Here is an 18,728-nt window from a genome sequence, read left to right on the forward strand (position 1 = left end):
AGCAGCGTTAAGGGCTTTGTGCATGGATGTGTATGCACTTGCGAATATGTGTGTGTATGTGTTATACGTAGACGTGCATGTATATATATATGTATAAGTGTGTGTGTGTGTGTCTCTCTCTCTCTCTCTATATATATATATATATATATAGACACATGTGCACACACACAAGTGTGTGTATGTGTACAAGTAAAGTGTGCGTTTTAACTTATCTGTTTTAATCTGTTTTTTTATTGTCTTATTATGCTGTTTTAATGGTATATTATATTATGGGAATGTGCAACATGCTGATGAATGTTCCATAGGTATGCAAGCAGTGTACTGTTTGTTGTTGTGTGGATTTTGAGACAGGAATGTTTGCAAAGCACTTGAAGACCAAGACAAATTTCCCTTTGGGGACAATAAAGTATATCTTATCGTATCGTATCTCCCTGAAATGGACAGGTGAGACTATATTATTTTCTCCTTGTGCGAATGGTTTTAATATTTAATAATGTGTTACGCTACTAACTGTATCCAAGAAGGAAACAATATTTATTTTAAAATAGCTGATATTTTCAGTCCCTTGTGACACTTTTCAGATTTGAATGTATCATTTAATCACAAAAAATATCATAAATAAAAAAATCTACACCATCACAAAAACTTTTTTAATAAGTTGATTAGATCAAACAGCTGGCAAAAAAGTATCTCCTGCGAAAATTGCCTGCATTATTTATTTATTTATTTTATAATCACTATTCTGTTTTCTGAACTCTGCCAGTATCGTCACTGTTGTCAGACTGAAGGTTTTCCTCCAAGTTTTGTCTCCGTCATTATCATCTAAATAAGTCTCAAACCCATAAAGCTGTGTCCCCCACAGCTTACTCAGACACACGTTGATACTGGTCTTTAAAAATAAAAGACCCACACTAGAAATAAATCATCCGAAAACAACTCAACCTCCACCATGTTTACAATTGATTTGGGCTTGAATCAGCAGGTGCCGTTCTCCCGAAGATGTAGCAACAATATGGCCGTAGCTGAGGGCTGAAATAGAGCGCAGGCTTCAGACAGCTGTAGCTTATCTTTCACCTGTGCACTTATCATTGACTTTTATTGTTCAAGATTTTTTTAAATATCAACATTTCATCATTTTTAATGATTGTTTGTGCACAATTTTTGGTGTCACCTACAGTTTAAATTGCATGGTTTCCCCAAGATATTGTGCCAGAAAGAGGTTTATCTCCAACTTCTGGAGGGAGTTCTGCCATCTCCTTGGGGTCACTGCCAGCTTAACCTCAGGCTACAATCCACAGGCCAATGGACAGACAGAACGCCTCAACCAGGAGCTAGAAAAAGGACTCTGGATTCTCACCTCCCAGTGTCCTGCCTCATGGTCATCTCAACTGTCGTGGATAGAATTGGCTCACAATAGTCTCCCAACTGCATCCTCTGGTTTCTCCCCTTTTCATGTTATTTATGGTCATCAACCTCCTCTGTTTTTGTCCACAGCTCTTAACTCCTCTGTTCCCTGATCCCTTGGACTCATCCTCCACTGCTGACAAACCTGGGAGCAGGCAAGAAGGGCCCTGCTACAATCTTCGATGGCCTATAAGACTGCAGCTGATCAGAAAAGGTCCACCGCACCTCCATACAAACCTGTACAGAAAGTTTGGCTCTTGACTCATCACCTTCCCTTAAGAGGACTGCCCAGGAAACTAGCTCCCAAGTTTGTTGGTCCATCTCTGGTTTCCACAGTTATTAATCCAGTTTCTGTTCACCGCTGTCTCCCAAGGTCTATGTGCAGGTCTATGTCCAGCCCATTGTGCCCTCCAGCCGGTCCTCCGCCTCCTGCCTGGTGTGTGGATGGTGGCCCTGTTTTCACCATGCAGCAGCTCCTGGACTCTCGCCACTGTGGTCATGGAATCCAGTATCTTGTGGACTGGGGGCTATGGCCCAGAGGAGTGGTCATGGATCCCCCCCCCCCACCGCTTCGTGTTGGATCCCGCCTTAATCCGTGAGTTCCATGCTGCTCATCCTGGTTCCCCTGGGCCATCTGGAGTCGGCATTAGGGAGCGGGGTACTATCAGGGTTTGAATTTTTGTCTTGTTATCTGGTTTTATTTTTCTGGTCTGTTTTGTTTTCTTTTCTGATTTATTGGTTTTCTGTATGGTTTTTCTCTTGCTGGGTTTTTCTGCTTGGATCTGTGTGTCTCTAGCTCCCTTGTCTGTCTCTTGGTTCTTGGTGGTGGGCGTTTCACTCTCTCTGGCCATGACCTTGTTGTGCTTTTCACACACACCTGTTCCTGATTTACAACTCAACACCTGGGGTTATGTAAGCTCACTGGGTGCTTTAGTCCCTCACCAGATTGTTGTGCCTTGTGCCTCTTTCCACCTCTGTTCCTTGCATTTCATAGTCCTGCCTGCCTTGTTGTGTTTTATGACCTCCTGTCTGTTTGATCGACCACGCCTAAGCCTGATGATTTTTGTACCGCTGCTTTATATGGACTGCCTACTTGTGTACCGACCTCTGCTATCCAAACCAGTAAAGCCTTTTTACAACCAGAGTTGTTTTTTCAAGCCGTGCATTTGTGTCCAACCATTACTTACCAACCAGCCTGATACAGATTTTGTCCTTTGTATAACTGACTGGTTAGTCGTGGCCCATACTAATGATGGAGAAACTTCAACAGTGTGGTTCGCAGGTTTTATTGGCCGATTGTTAGCCAAACATTTCAAAATGTGATAAATATCAAAGTAAATACTGGTGTGCATCACTTTGACCTACTTCTAGCGATGGTGCAGTTGCATCCATGTGAAACAGAAACTATCTTTGTCACGTTCATGCAGCAGCAGTGTCATAGCTGTTTGAATGATGTGAAGTCGACTGGCCATGTATAAATACATCTTAACAACACACCCATATCCGCCTCCAGCACCTACCATATCACTTCATGTCCTGCTGCTGCACAAAACAGAGGCTGTGATTTTATTGATCATTGGTGAAAGATAGTGAATGTGAATAGTCACTGAAACAATCTTATTTTCACTATATATCTCAGTATTGTTTCCACAAAAATCACATCGGACTGTGTTGGAACTATTTGACATGGGTGCAGGAGCAGGAAGAAACATGTAGTGATGTTTCTGCGGCTTTGTCTTCTGCCTCCATAGAAGAGCAGGTTAGAATACTGCAGGACGACACAGTGTCAGTGCAAAGAGGAGAAATTCTAAATTATGCAGGCAGCTTGCATGCTGGATTGCTTCATTGTTATTCCACCCCTGCTGAAGCTGGCTGTTGTGGATAATGGAGTGCGTGCCCACTTCCAGTGATTCCAAACACGGCAATACACGCAAACACGAGCAAACGTAATGAGAGGCTGCATTTGGCCCCGCGGCACGGCGGCTTTACAGACCGCACATCCATGTTATGTCTAGCATGGCTCCTCTCTGCCGCTTCACACTCCCACCGTCTGAGGACCTCACAGACAGAAGTGAAATTAGTTGGCTAGCTAATCCCGCGGATCAGGCTTTTGTGACTGGGGCAGGTTGGGCTGTGTTTGGCGAGGGCTTAGCTCTCTGGGAGCACTTCGAAATGATCAGCAGGGTTTAAAAAGAGGCTCCGCAGGGCCACAGGCAAAACCAATAAGGGCCAGGCTGAGGCTGTTATCTGCCAGTAAACTGACACTGGGTAAGCCGTCACTTAAGGCCAAAGTCTATAACACAATACAGAGGAAAGGCCATCTCTCTTTTTCCAGCGACGCACCGACCAACAATAGAGGCAATCGGACTGATAATGTGCTGACATGAGAGAGCCGCTACAGGTCAGCTTCTCACAAGACTTCAATCCCAAAAGCAACTACAACATGCTTTTAACTTAATTGCATTTCAAAATCTGCAGAAAATGACAAAATTCTGAATATTTTCAGAATAAGTGCATATAAAAGCCTCTGTATTCTATCAAACAAACCAGAACGTTTCACACAGGAACTTATAAACGCGCCATCAGTTGGTTTAAGACCTTCAGAGCATTTCAGACACTGCAGCTCTTCCCTTCAAATCTAAATCATGCAATTAACATATTTATGAGTAAACAGGTGTGGTTTACTTAACTGATTAAAATGCTGAAAATGAACTGTATAATCCTTCAACTTTTACCTTAAAAAAAAGATCATTTCATGTGTTGAGCATAATTTTTGTTGTTGTTGTTGTTTGTTTGTTTGTTTTTAATCCAAAACAGCTTTGCAATACATAAACTCCACTATTTAAATGGCTTCAGATTAAACAGGCAGACTGTTGGATTTTATTATGGCAGGTTTAGGTTTAAATCCCACAAATATGCATGGATATGAAGTATTGCACAAAAACTACAGCAACAACTGACAATTTGGGGATTTTAATTTGAAAATATAGATTAACATTTTTTGAAAGTTTGAATACAAATTTAAGCAGCTCAGATGAAGTCGTTTGTTTTATCTCTTGAGGTCTGCAGGACGAGAACAGCACTCATCAGATCTCATGGGTCCTACCTTCCTGCTGGGATTTTAGACAAACGTTTATGACTTTGCTAATTCTCCTGTTCAAAAACAGAACAACTATGTTTCAAACACTTTAATTCATATCCGTTCATTAATGCCTGATACAGTTTATGGTGGACTGGATTTACATTCTTCATTTTTATTAAAAGTTAGTGAGTTGTTTGGTAGAGTGAAACATGTGGCACAATAATCCACAGTAAATGATGTCAGTCACAGAGTGGACTACAGTGGGACAAATAATCAGTGTCATGTGACATACCATCCACCAATCAAATGGCAACGCTTTATTTAGGCGCCATATAAAAGTTTGTATTTCAGGCCAGAGAAAAAGGTTTTATTTAGTTTTTTATGAAAATCACAGCAGTAATCCACAGATGGGAAGTCTAGAGTGGATGGTGTGTGTGTGTGTGTGTGTGTGTGTGTGTGTGTGTGTGTGTGTGTGTGTGTGTGTGTGTGTGTGTGTGTGTGAGAGAGAGATAAGGTTCCCATTTATCTGTTCTTTCTGTGACACATAAACACCCACGTCCAGAAAAATGAGAGAAAAGTAAGAGAAACAGTGTTTGTCACAAAGCTGCAGTTTGATATCATAAAGTGTTGCTTTTTACAGAAGCTATGTGGAATCAGCAAAGTCACATTCAATCAATCCCTGACTTTGACTGAGATCAGAGGTTCAAACGTCTGACTACAAATCGACTTTATGACTTATTATTTGTTAATGGTGGAACAAAAATGACAAATGTTCATCACAGCATGACAGAGGCCCACAAATATCTTCATGGTACAAAACTACATTTACACAGTGAACATTTAAAATGCTCACATTGTGCAAAGCAATAGTTCACATTTGTGATAAATTAAAGTTCATGATCAAAACAAGCAGCAGCTGATTTTTTTCAGCCACAAAGCAAAAAGACAGACAGAAAGCTTATTAATTATTAAAATGACATGTCATTCATAATTAGTAAATAAATACATAAATAAAATACAATTTTATTAAACCTTTTTTTATGTTTTACTTTTTCCTGCCAAAAAGTCAGATATTCGATCATTTAATATTAAAGCGAAAACAAATACCCAGAAGGGGCTGTAAACTGTCAGCGATTGATCTGATGATACGAGTGTCTTTGCTTATTGATAGACGATCGGATGACTGCAGAGAGGCTGCAGCAAATCGAAACGTGCTGTGATCATCTTCAGTTTGTTGCTTCAGCACTTCATTTTCATATTCAAAGCAAAATGCGATTTATGGCCTGATGGCAGGGCCTGATTTGTTTTGGAGACACGCAGCAGACAAATAACCAACTGGCACAAAAACGCTTCAAAGCTTCGTTTTCTCCATGTGCAGACAGCAAGAAACACACGGTGCTGCAGAAACATGTGACATAAGAAAGTGGTGACTGACCGCTGTGGTCCTGAACCTTACAGCCGGCCTCGTGCTGTGGAGTCCCGGCGTCAGACAGCGACAGCTCCGGGCTGCGGGCCTCCACCTCCGCCAGCAGGTTAAACTCCATGACCAGCTCTGTGAGCACAAACAAACAAACACGTCAAAGTCTTCATCCGATCAGAATTAACACAATAAAACACAGTCCTCATCCGTTCACAATTCATACAATAAAACACAGTCCTCATCCGTTCATAATTTATAGAATAAAACACCCTCATCCTTTCATAATTCATACAATAATACAGTCCTCATCCGTTCACAATTCATACAATAAAACACAGTCCTCATCCGTTCATAATTTATAGAATAAAACACCCTCATCCTTTCATAATTCATACAATAATACAGTCCTCATCTGTTCACAATTCATACAATAAAACACAGTCCTCATCCGTTCATAATTTATAGAATAAAACACCCTCATCCTTTCATAATTCATACAATAATACACAGTCCTCATCCGTTCACAATTCATACAGTAAAACAGTCCTCATCCATTCATAATTCATACAATAATACGCAGTCCTCATCATTCATAAATCATAAAATAATACACAGTCCTCATCCGTTCATAATACATACAACAGTACACAGCCCTCATACGTTCATAATTTATAGAATAAAACACATTCCTCATCCTTTCATAATTCATACAATACAGAGTCCTCATCCATTCATAATTTACAGAATAAAACACAGTCCTCATCCTTTCATAATTCATACAATACAGTCCTCTTCCATTCATAATTTATAGAATAAAACAATCCTCATCCTTTCATAATTCATACAATAATACACAGTCCTTATACGTTCATAATTCATAAAATAATACACAGTCCTCATCTGTTCATAATACATACAACAATAAACAGCCCTCATCTGTTCATAATTTATAGAATAAAACACAGTCCTCATCCTTTCATACTTCATACAATAATGCACAGTCCTCATCAGTTCATAATTCATATAATAAAACACAGTCCTCATCTGTTTATAATACGTACAATAATACACAGTCTTCATCCGTTCATAATTCATACAAAAAACAGTCATCTGTTTATAATACATACGATAATATAGTCCTCATCCATTCATAATTCATACAATAAAACACAGTCCTCATCTGTTTATTATACATACAGTAATACACAGTCCTCATCCTTTCATATTTTATAGAATAAAACACACTCCTCATCAGTTCATAATTCATACAATAATACACAGTCATCATCCTTTCATAATTCATACAATAATACACAGTCCTCATCTGTTCATAATTCATACAATAAAACACACTCATCAGTTCATAATTCATACAATACACAGTCCTCATCAGTTCATAATTCATACAATACACAGTCCTCATCCGTTCATAATTTATACAATACACAGTCCTCATTCATTCATAATTTATAGAATAAAACACAGTCCTAATCTGTTCATAATACAAATCCAACAGTCCTTATTCATTCATAAGTCATACAATAATACAGTCATCATCCTTTTCTAATTCATACAATACAGAGTCCTCATCCATTCATAATTTACAGAATAAAACACAGTCCTCATCCTTTCATAATTCATACAATACAGTCCTCTTCCATTCATAATTTATAGAATAAAACAATCCTCATCCTTTCATAATTCATACAATAATACACAGTCCTTATACGTTCATAATTCATAAAATAATACACAGTCCTCATCTGTTCATAATACATACAACAATAAACAGCCCTCATCTGTTCATAATTTATAGAATAAAACACAGTCCTCATCCTTTCATACTTCATACAATGATGCACAGTCCTCATCAGTTCATAATTCATATAATAAAACACAGTCCTCATCTGTTTATAATACGTACAATAATACACAGTCTTCATCCGTTCATAATTCATACAACAAAAAACAGTCATCTGTTTATAATACATACGATAATATAGTCCTCATCCATTCATAATTCATACAATAAAACACAGTCCTCATCTGTTTATTATACATACAGTAATACACAGTCCTCATCCTTTCATATTTTATAAAATAAAACACACTCCTTATCAGTTCATAATTCATACAATAATACACAGTCCTCATCTGTTCATAATTCATACAATAAAACACACTCCTCATCAGTTCATAATTCATACAATACACAGTCCTCATCCGTTCATAATTTATACAATACACAGTCCTCATCCGTTCATAATTTATACAATACACAGTCCTCATTCATTCATAATTTATAGAATAAAACACAGTCCTAATCTGTTCATAATACAAATCCAACAGTCCTTATTCATTCATAAGTCATACAATAATACAGTCATCATCCTTTTATAATTCATACAATAATACACAGTCCTCACAGTTCATAATTCATACAATAAAAGACACACCCCTCATCTGTTTATAATGCATACAGTAATACACAGTCCTCATCTGTTCATAATTCATACAACAAAACACAGTCCTCATCTGTTTATAATACATACAGTAATACACAGTCCTCATCTGTTCATAATTCATACAACAAAACACAGTCCTCATCTGTTTATAATACATACAGTAATACACAGTACTCATCCATTCATAAGACATACAATAATACACAGTCCTCATGTGTTCATAATTCAACCTTTGGAATTGATTTTGTGTTGACATGCCAATAAAAAAACAAACACTACTTTTATTACAACTGCTGGGTGTCTAAAATTTTTGCACAGTACTGCTTATACTGCTTATACACACACACACATTATATGTCACCATTTTTCTTAGAAAATATATTTCTAAAGGTACTTTTGACATGAAATGTTCACCATATGTCAGTAAATCAAACCATAGATGTCCATAAATTAGGTTATGTGCAATAATGTGAAAAGACAAGAAGGCAAGGAAAGCCAAGACACCACCTGAACTCTATCAGTAATTAGAAAGTAATCCTGCCTCTTGTCAGTGCAAATTAATATCAGCTTCACACAAGAAACATCTCATGAAAGGTAAAAGCAAAGAGCTCTCTGAAGATTTTCACAACCTTATTGTTGCAACACATAGTGATGGCATTTTTACAGAAGGATTCCTAAAATTCTGAATGTTCCAGTGAGCACTGTTGGGGCTATAATCCAGAAGTGGAAAGAACATCATTTCACAAAAAAACAGCAACACACAGGTGCCCTTCACAGGATTCCTGACAGAAGGGTGAAAAGATTTATCAGAAGAGTTTTGCAAGAGCCAAGGACCACTTGTGGAGAGCAACAGAACAATTGTTTCAAAGAAAACAATCAATCATGCACTCAACCACCATCGGCTGTATGCACACTCACCACGCAATACTCCACTGCTAAAGAAAAAGCATGTTGAAGCATGTTTAAGGTTTGCTGCACAACATTTAGACTATATATATATATATATGTACACACACACACAAAATGCACAGGGGCTTCTAGCCAAAGTCCAGCACACTCACTAATTAGTGAGTGTCAGAGCAACAATCCACGATGAGAGGACAAGCATCCATGAATACATCAGAAAGATGGTCCCCTATAAGATCAGCTGCTACAAAAATGCTCCAGACAGCTGAAGACAGACAGTGATACAAAACAGAAGTAGGAGATATCGTGGAAGACCAAGCCCCTCCATGGGATGTACCATCAGCAAATAGAGGAAGTGGCTGACATCAAAAAGTCCTACGAGTGGCTAGAAAAGGCCGGCCTAAAAGACAGGACAGAGGCTGTGATGATGGCAGCACAAGAACAAGCCCTAAGCACCAGATCCATAGAGGCAGGAATCAACCACAGCCAACGGGACCCAAGTTGCAGGCTGTGCAAATGTGCCCCAGAGACAGTCCAGCACATAATAACAGGCTGCAAGATGCAAACTGGGACAGCTTACACTGAGAGGTACAACCAAGTGTTGGGAATTATGAACAGGAACATCGGTGCTGCATATGGATATATGGATTAGAAGCCAAAATCCAACCCTTCGTCCATGTTGTGACAACCTTGGTAACAAATCAAGCACAGGATTGCCTGTTGGGGTGAAATATGGTAGGGACCTTGTATGCCCTGTGGCCACTACAGTATCCATAAAGATCCAACAGGAATCCTGAACAGGAGACAGCAAGGGGTGCTCTGGTGAAACAAGAAATCCTAACCAGCCTATCAGGAGAGGAGGTGATGGGTTGTAACCCAACGGCTGTGAAGGCAGATGAAGACTGCAGAATATCCTCAGTCCCCAATCGAGTGGCATATCCCAGTCATCACACCAGGCTAAAGATCTGTCAAGGATTGTCAAGAGACAATCTTCCTCGCCACTGAGGGATTGCCACGACAACGAGAAAGTGGAAAGTAATTTTTTGCTTGTAATGGATTCAGATACCACTACAGTTCTGTTGTTCTTAGATCTTAGTGGATACTAAGTGGATACTGTGGATCATCGTATTCTTCTTGATAGGCTGGAGAATCATTTTGGCATTGCTGGGAATGTCCTTGCATGGTTGACATCCTGCCTGACCAGTCACTCTCACTGTGTCCTGGTCATTAAAGAACATTTTGCACCTAAATCATAACAATTAAGATTTAGGCTGTTAGTGACCATCGGATGATCCACCAGGATTTCTTTGTGCACTTCCGTGACCAGTTTCAAAGTATACGGCATTCGCAGCAAACAGCTACAGAGACTTCCGAAAACAAAGTAGTTGTTTCCAACAGGTTTCGTAGCTACTCAAAGCCTCCCAGCGTGCCCTTCAATGGAATGTAGCTGTTAACATTAAGAACTGAGGCACAGATTAATTCCAAAATCTACATAAGTGTGATGTTGTGTTATGATGACTCATTTTTAAGTGATAACTGTTCATTTTGATGCAGTCACAGTAAAAGCAGCAGCCGTGAGGTTTAGTGCACCTGCAGCCACAAATCATAAATGCAGCCTGTTAAGAAAAAAACGCTAATAAGCGTTGTATATATCTGTGAAAATCTAATAAATATATATTAAGCAGCAATAAACAGACATGTGGGTTAAAACAGCATAACAGCCATTTTAACCTGCTTGTCAGCTGTTTTTAAGGGACTATTCAACATTAATTCTCTTTTGAAAAGTTTTTATAGAGGTTGACAGTTTTATGACATTTGAGAGTCTACAAGCTGATAATATAATGTTCAAATTCAGCCAGAAGTCTGTCTAAATTGGGGGTTAAAACAGTGGCTGCTCCACATACACACACACGCACACACACACAAACACACATACACACACTCACCACATCCACAGACTCTCTCAAAGTAAAAAAATCGCTTTCATTGAAAGCTCCATTGAAAAGAACACAAAGCAAAAGATGAAAAAAATTACTCACCCCACTCACCCCAGTGTAAAGATTTCCAAATTAGTCCACAACAAAAACAAGCCCTCACGCACGTGCAATTGCGATCACCAGAGAGCGTTTTGCGCAATTGCAATCGCCAGCCATGGAACGGTCCACTCGTCTTCACTTGGATCCACAGCCAGAGATCATTTTCACGTTCCATTTGGCCAGCTCTGCCTTCAACTCAAATTCTGTAAGGATCGTGGCACATTAGAGAGTCCATTATCTCCTGAAAATAGCATCTTCTGAGTGTTTCCAATGTGAAACATACATCTGCGTGTCCAGGCATGTCCATGATCACGGCAGCAGTAAACCAGCTTCCTGTGACACAAGCAGCAGCATCATGACACTTTAGGTTCCAAAATCTGACAGACTCTGAAAAGTTAAAAGTTTTGGGGTGAAGTGTGTCGTCTCCTCTGTAAATCCGAGCCACAGTTTTCAAATAAAAGCTCAGAAGCTTTGTTATCGGACATAACCGCATTAGTTTCTCTCTCTCTGTCGTTTATGTTTTGTGAATAACTATGCCACACACTGAGAAATGCAGAGTGAGACGTTTTCCAGAAATGCACCTGTTACCTCACTTAGGGAGAGGAATAAAAAAACATCAGAAACCACTAATTATATGCGCATGTGCGCAGAGAGATTTACAGTCATGAGTACTTTGATGTTGTGTTGCTAACTGGGACGTTAAAAAGCATGCGGCATGTCCTTTAATGTTACTTCTAGCCTTGTTGCCTTGAAATACAGGGTTCCACAGGGGTCCATCTTAGGCCCCGTGCTTTTTCTCCCATTATATACTGAAACAACCAGTTGGACTGAAGAAGAAGCATGTTAACCATCAAACTATTGACTGGACAGTAACGTCACAGCATATCAAAAACAAAACACAATCAGACAGACAGACAGACCAACCCAGTCTCGCAGCATGTCGTGATTCAGCATGAAATATACAGTAATCTATTCTTGGTTCGTCATATTGTCACGAAAAGTGCACAATTTGTGTCATGGGAGCACCAATTTATTCTAATTCATTCCATGACAGGTGCACATAATTAAAAGTGCAGTGGGGGGGGGTGTCCAGGGTGGTTATGGTTAGGGTTAGGGGAAAGAGTGCGGTTAGTAATAGTGAGTTTAAAAAAAAAACACGAAAATTTGAATAATTTCATGACAGGGCTGGACAGACAGACAGACGGGAGGAAGACCAACAGATAGACAGACAGACAGGAGGAAGACCAACAGACAGATGGGAGGAAGACCAACACACAGACGGGAGGAAGACCAACAGACAGAAGGGAGGAAGACCAACACACAAACGGGAGGAAGACCAACAGACAGAAGGGAGGAAGACCAACACACAGACGGGAGGAAGACCAACACACAGACGGGAGGAAGACCAACAGACAGACGGGAGAAAGACCAACAGACAGACGGGAGGAAGACCAACAGACAGACGGGAGGAATACCAACACACAGATGGGAGGAAGACCAAAAGACAGACGGGAGGAAGACCAACAGACAGACGGGAGGAAGACCAACAGACAGACGGGAGGAATACCAACACACAGATGGGAGGAAGACCAACAGACAGACAGACGGGAGGAAGACCAACAGACAGACGGGAGGAATACCAACACACAGATGGGAGGAATACCAACACACAGACGGGAGGAAGACCAACAGACAGACAGATGGGAGGAAGACCAACAGACAGACAGAAGGGCGGAAGACCAACAGACAGACAGACAGATGGGAGGAAGACCAACAGATAGACAGAAGGGAGGAAGACCGACAGACAGACAGAAGGAGGAAGACCGACAGACAGACAGACGGGAGGAAGACCAATAGACAGACATAAGGGAGGAAGACCAACAGACAGACAGACGGGAGGAAGACCAACAGACAGACATAAGGGAGGAAGACCAACAGACAGACAGACAGGAGAAAGACCAACAGACAGACAGAAGGGAGGAAGACCAATAGACAGACATAAGGGAGGAAGACCAACAGACAGACATAAGGGAGGAAGACCAACAGACAGACAGACAGGAGGAAGACCAACAGACAAACAGACAGGAGGAAGACCAACAGACAGACAGAAGGGAGGAAGACCAACAGACAGACAGACAGGAGGAAGACCAGCAAGCAGACAGACAGACAGTTGGAGGGCGTGAGCCCGGTTGCTTGTGTTGGGGTCAGACCAGATAACCCCTTCAGTCAGCTTCAGTTCTTTGTGAATCAATAAGTCTGTGATACTGACTGATTACGTGTTTTGGTTTGTTTGTTTGTTTGTTTGTGTGTTTATTTGTTTACAGCATTTGGCAGACGTCCCTCCTGCTGCTGACTGTGGCGGTGAGACATTCCAGGACTTTACGGCAAGAACACGTCTGCTGTTTCCATCAGCAGAGATCAAATCAAACGATCAGAGAATCATCAGACTTCCAGCAGCAGCAGACTTATTACTATAAAAACACAATGACATTTGAAAACACCACCAGTAAACTTTATATACGAGTTTGTCACAAATAGCTGCTGGTGATTTTATATGTGAGCCGTTAACACCGTGTGGGAGAGCGCAGGAGGTGATTTATGGCGGGCAGGATAACGTTTGTTGTCCACTTGACTCCAGTGTGTCTGCTGACAAAAATGCAGCCATAAGATATCGTCATAAATAAAAGCTGTCGTCACTCAGAGATCAAACCATCAGCCACACATGGATCATTTGAATCTGAATTTAACAGGCAAATCAATCTCAAGAATAAACTCACACAAACACAAAAGTGCTTACTGAACAAACAGACGTGTCGTGCGTGGCCTGATGTGCACAAAGAACTCATGTCAGCACAGATTTCCAAAGGTGTCAAACAGTGAAAAGCTGAGCTTTAAGCCTGTTGGTTGTCTGTCAGCGTCGCCGTGGTTACATGCCTTCCTGAAGCATCATTCTTAAGGCCCCCTGACATTTGCACAACTTTGATCCATGCACTTGCACACACTCTGCCATGCACAAGCATAAACTCATCTCAAACTCCTTGTAAACCATTGTAAACATGCGTAAAGAAAATTTTGAAATGTTCAAAATCTCCATCAGCATTAATGACGTGAATATCAAGTGTACACTGCGCAAACAATTCAAAAACACTGCGTGTGAGTGCAAGTGATTGCGTCTGCACACCGCATCAGAGTGCAGTTCGTATAAACGACTGTAACAAGATGTTAAATCTATCATAAACATAATTTTACAGCTGCTCACAAGAAGGAAAGAACATGCAACTGTTTAACCAAACTATTACAATGTAAACATGACACATACTTACCTTTTTAGATAGTTCCAAATACGTTCTCCACCTCATTCAGCATGTGCGCGTGATATAAGCTCCAGCTGGAACAGTCTGCTGTGATTTCGGAAGTGATTAGAGATGTTTTGAACAACCAACTCAAAGAGAAAATGATTAATCCGCTACAAAATAATTATTTTACATATGCAGCGTCCAACATACAACATGTAGCAGCCAGTGGAACAAAGCGTGGCGTCCAGCTGGGAACACAGCGGGTGGGATCGTCACAATGATGTGCATGCAAGTGCACGAATCAAAGTCGTGCAAGTGTCAAGGGGCCTTTAGATTGTGGACTGGAGCTCACAACCACAATCTGAAATGGCTGTTCTCTGTGTGCTTTGATCTCTGTATGACCTGTTAACTGCGTGGTCTCAAACACATGACCTCTGGATTACAGCACCACAAGAAATAATAACTTTTTAATCAAGTACTCGGTGCTGTCTGATTGTCTTTCATTTTTACATGAAATTTGCTATGGGAACAACATTTAAGAGGCATTCGGACCTTCACGTTGTGTAACGGGACGTGCACCAAGCTGCAGGAGCTGGTGAGTTCGGCTTACATCTCGCTAATGTCAGCTGCATGTCATCACTGTGCTCTGTCATATGTCATCCTGAGCCAGAAGAACTGATCACGAATGTTTTTATAACTGTTCGAAAATTTTACACCAACTTGACACTCCATGTCACATTGTGACGACATATTGGTGGATCTTGTTGATGTTGTTTGGTTTCATAAGAGCATTTTCCTGAGTGTTGTGTATTCTTGGAGATATGAGAGGACAATTAACAGTGATGAACAGGCAAGCTGCCGTCATAAAAGCAACACACGAAAGATCACATGACAGCATAATCAATCAATCAATCAACTTTTTTCTTGTATAGCGCCAAATCACAACAAACAGTTGCCCCAAGGCGCTCCACATTGCAAGGCAAGGCCATACAATAATTATGAAACACAGTCTACGTCTAAAGCAACATAACCAAGGGATGGTCCAGGGTCACCCGATCCAGCCCTAACTATAAGCCTTAGCGAAAAGGAAAGTTTTAAGCCTAATCTTAAAAGTAGAGAGGGTATCTGTCTCCCTGATCTGAATTGGGAGCTGGTTCCACAGGAGAGGAGCCTGAAAGCTGAAGGCTCTGCCTCCCATTCTACTCTTACAAACCCTAGGAACTACAAGTAAGCCCGCAGTCTGAGAGCGAAGCGCTCTAATGGGGTAATATGGTACTATGAGGTCCCTAAGATAAGATGGGACCTGATTATTCAAAACCTTATAAGTAAGAAGAAGAATTTTAAATTCTATTCTAGCATTAACAGGAAGCCAATGAAGGGAGGCCAACACGGGTGAGATATGCTCTCTCCTGCTAGTCCCCGTCAGTACTCTAGCTGCAGCATTCTGAACCAACTGAAGGCTTTTTAGGGAACTTTTAGGACAACCTGATAATAATGAATTACAATAGTCCAGCCTAGAGGAAACAAATGCATGAATTAGTTTTTCAGCATCACTCTGAGACAAGACCTTTCTGATTTTAGAGATATTGCGTAAATGCAAAAAGGCAGTCCTACATATTTGTTTAATATGCGCTTTGAATGACATATCCTGATCAAAAATAACTCCAAGATTTCTCACAGTATTACTAGAGATCAGGGAAATGCCATCCAGAGTAACGATCTGATTAGACACCATGCTTCTAAGATTTGTGGGGCCAAGTACAATAACTTCAGTTTTATCTGAGTTTAAAAGCAGGAAATTAGAGGTCATCCATGTCTTTATGTCTGTAAGACAATCCTGCAGTTTAGCTAATTGGTGCGTATCCTCTGGCTTCATGGATAGATAAAGCTGGGTATCATCTGCGTAACAATGAAAATTTAAGCAATACCGTCTAATAATACTGCCCAAGGGAAGCATGTATAAAGTGAATAAAATTGGTCCTAGCACAGAACCTTGTGGAACTCCATAATTAACTTTAGTCTGTGAAGAAGATTCCCCATTTACATGAACAAACTGTAATCTATTAGACAAATATGATTCAAACCACCGCAGCGCAATGCCTTTAATACCTATGACATGCTCTAATCTCTGTAATAAAATTTTATGGTCAACAGTATCAAAAGCAGCACTGAGGTCCAACAGAACAAGCACAGAGATAAGTCCACTGTCCGAAGCCATAAGAAGATCATTTGTAACCTTCACTAATGCTGTTTCTGTACTATGATGAATTCTAAAACCTGACTGAAACTCTTCAAATAGACCATTCCTCTGCAGGTGATCAGTTAGCTGTTTTACAACTACCCTCTCAAGAATCTTTGAGAGAAAAGGAAGGTTGGAGATTGGCCTATAATTAGCTAAGATAGCTGGGTCAAGTGATGGCTTTTTAAGTAATGGTTTAATTACTGCCACCTTAAAGGCCTGTGGTACATAACCAACTAACAAAGATAGATTGATCATATTTAAGATTGAAGCATTAAATAATGGTAGGACTTCCTTGAGCAGTCTGGCAGGAATGGGGTCTAATAAGCATGTTGATGGTTTGGATGAAGTAACTAATGAAAATAACTCAGACAGAACAATCGGAGAGAAAGAGTCTAACCAAATACCGGCATCACTGAAAGCAGCCAAAGATAACGATACATCTTTGGGATGGTTATGAGTAATTTTTTCTCTAATAGTCAAAATTTTGTTAGCAAAGAAAGTCATGAAGTCATTACTAGTTAAAGTTAATGGAATACTCAGCTCAATAGAGCTCTGACTCTTTGTCAGCCTGGCTACAGTGCTGAAAAGAAACCTGGGGTTGTTCTTATTTTCTTCAATTAGTGATGAGTAGAAAGATGTCCTAGCTTTACGGAGGGCTTTTTTATAGAGCAACAGACTCTTTTTCCAGGCTAAGTGAAGATCTTCTAAATTAGTGAGACGCCATTTCCTCTCCAACTTACGGGTTATCTGCTTTAAGCTACGAGTTTGAGAGTTATACCATGGAGTCAGACACTTCTGATTTAAAGCTCTCTTTTTCAGAGGAGCTACAGCATCCAAAGTTGTCTTCAATGAGGATGTAAAACTATTGACGAGATACTCTATCTCCCTTACAGAGTTTAGGTAGCTACTCTGCACTGTGTTGTTATATGGCATTAGAGAACATAAAGAAGGAATCATATCCTTAAACCTAGTTACAGCGCTTTCTGAAAGACTTCTAGTGTAATGAAACTTATTCCCTACTGCTGGGTAGTCCATCAGAGTAAATGTAAATGTTATTAAAAAATGATCAGACAGAAGGGAGTTTTCAGGGAATACTGTTAAGTCTTCTATTTCCATACCATAAGTCAGAACAAGATCTAAGATATGATTAAAGTGGTGGGTGGACTCATTTACTTTTTGAGCAAAGCCAATAGAGTAATAATAGATTAAATGCAGTGTTGAGGCTGTCATTCTCAGCATCTGTGTGGATGTTAAAATCGCCCACTATAATTATCTTATCTGAGCTAAGCACTAAGTCAGACAAAAGGTCTGAAAATTCACAGAGAAACTCACAGTAACGACCAGGTGGACGATAGATAATAACAAATAAAACTGGTTTTTGGGACTTCCAATTTGGATGGACAAGACTAAGAGACAAGCTTTCAAATGAATTAAAGCTCTGTCTGGGTTTTTGATTAATTAATAAGCTGGAATGGAAGATTGCTGCTAATCCTCCGCCTCGGCCCGTGCTACGAGCGTTCTGACAGTTAGTGTGACTCGGGGGTGTTGACTCATTTAAACTAACATATTCATCCTGCTGTAACCAGGTTTCTGTTAGGCAGAATAAATCAATATGTTGATCAATTATTATATCATTTACCAACACGGACTTAGAAGAGAGAGACCTAATGTTTAATAGACCACATTTAACTGTTTTAGTCTGTGGTGCAGTTGAAGGTGCTATATTATTTTTTCTTTTTGAATTTTTATGCTTAAATAGATTTTTGCTGGTTATTGGTAGTCTGGGAGCAGGCACCGTCTCTACGGGGATGGGGTAATGAGGGGATGGCAGGGGGAGAGAAGCTGCAGAGAGGTGTGTAAGACTACAACTCTGCTTC

The 18,728-nt window shown here is 40.2% G+C and overlaps 1 protein-coding gene across 2 annotated transcripts in view; it reads right to left on the reverse strand.

Annotated features, from left to right (window-relative positions):
• The window catches only part of LOC117523661 (pituitary homeobox 3), a 98,300-nt gene that overhangs the window by 57,254 nt on the left and 22,318 nt on the right, over positions 1–18,728 (reverse strand). Inside the window, exons 2-3 of one of the 2 annotated variants that reach the window (XM_034185240.1) lie at positions 12,162–12,168; positions 5,922–6,038 (exon numbers count right to left, since the gene is read on the reverse strand). In XM_034185240.1, the coding sequence (XP_034041131.1) occupies positions 5,922–6,030 (109 nt within the window). In that variant the 5' untranslated portion in view covers positions 6,031–6,038; positions 12,162–12,168. The remainder of the gene's footprint in view (positions 1–5,921; positions 6,039–12,161; positions 12,169–18,728) is intronic. The other variant, XM_034185239.1, reaches the window with a different exon arrangement.

Source organism: Thalassophryne amazonica, chromosome 13 (assembly GCF_902500255.1).
Source record: "Thalassophryne amazonica chromosome 13, fThaAma1.1, whole genome shotgun sequence".
NCBI classification, from domain to species: domain Eukaryota; kingdom Metazoa; phylum Chordata; class Actinopteri; order Batrachoidiformes; family Batrachoididae; genus Thalassophryne; species Thalassophryne amazonica.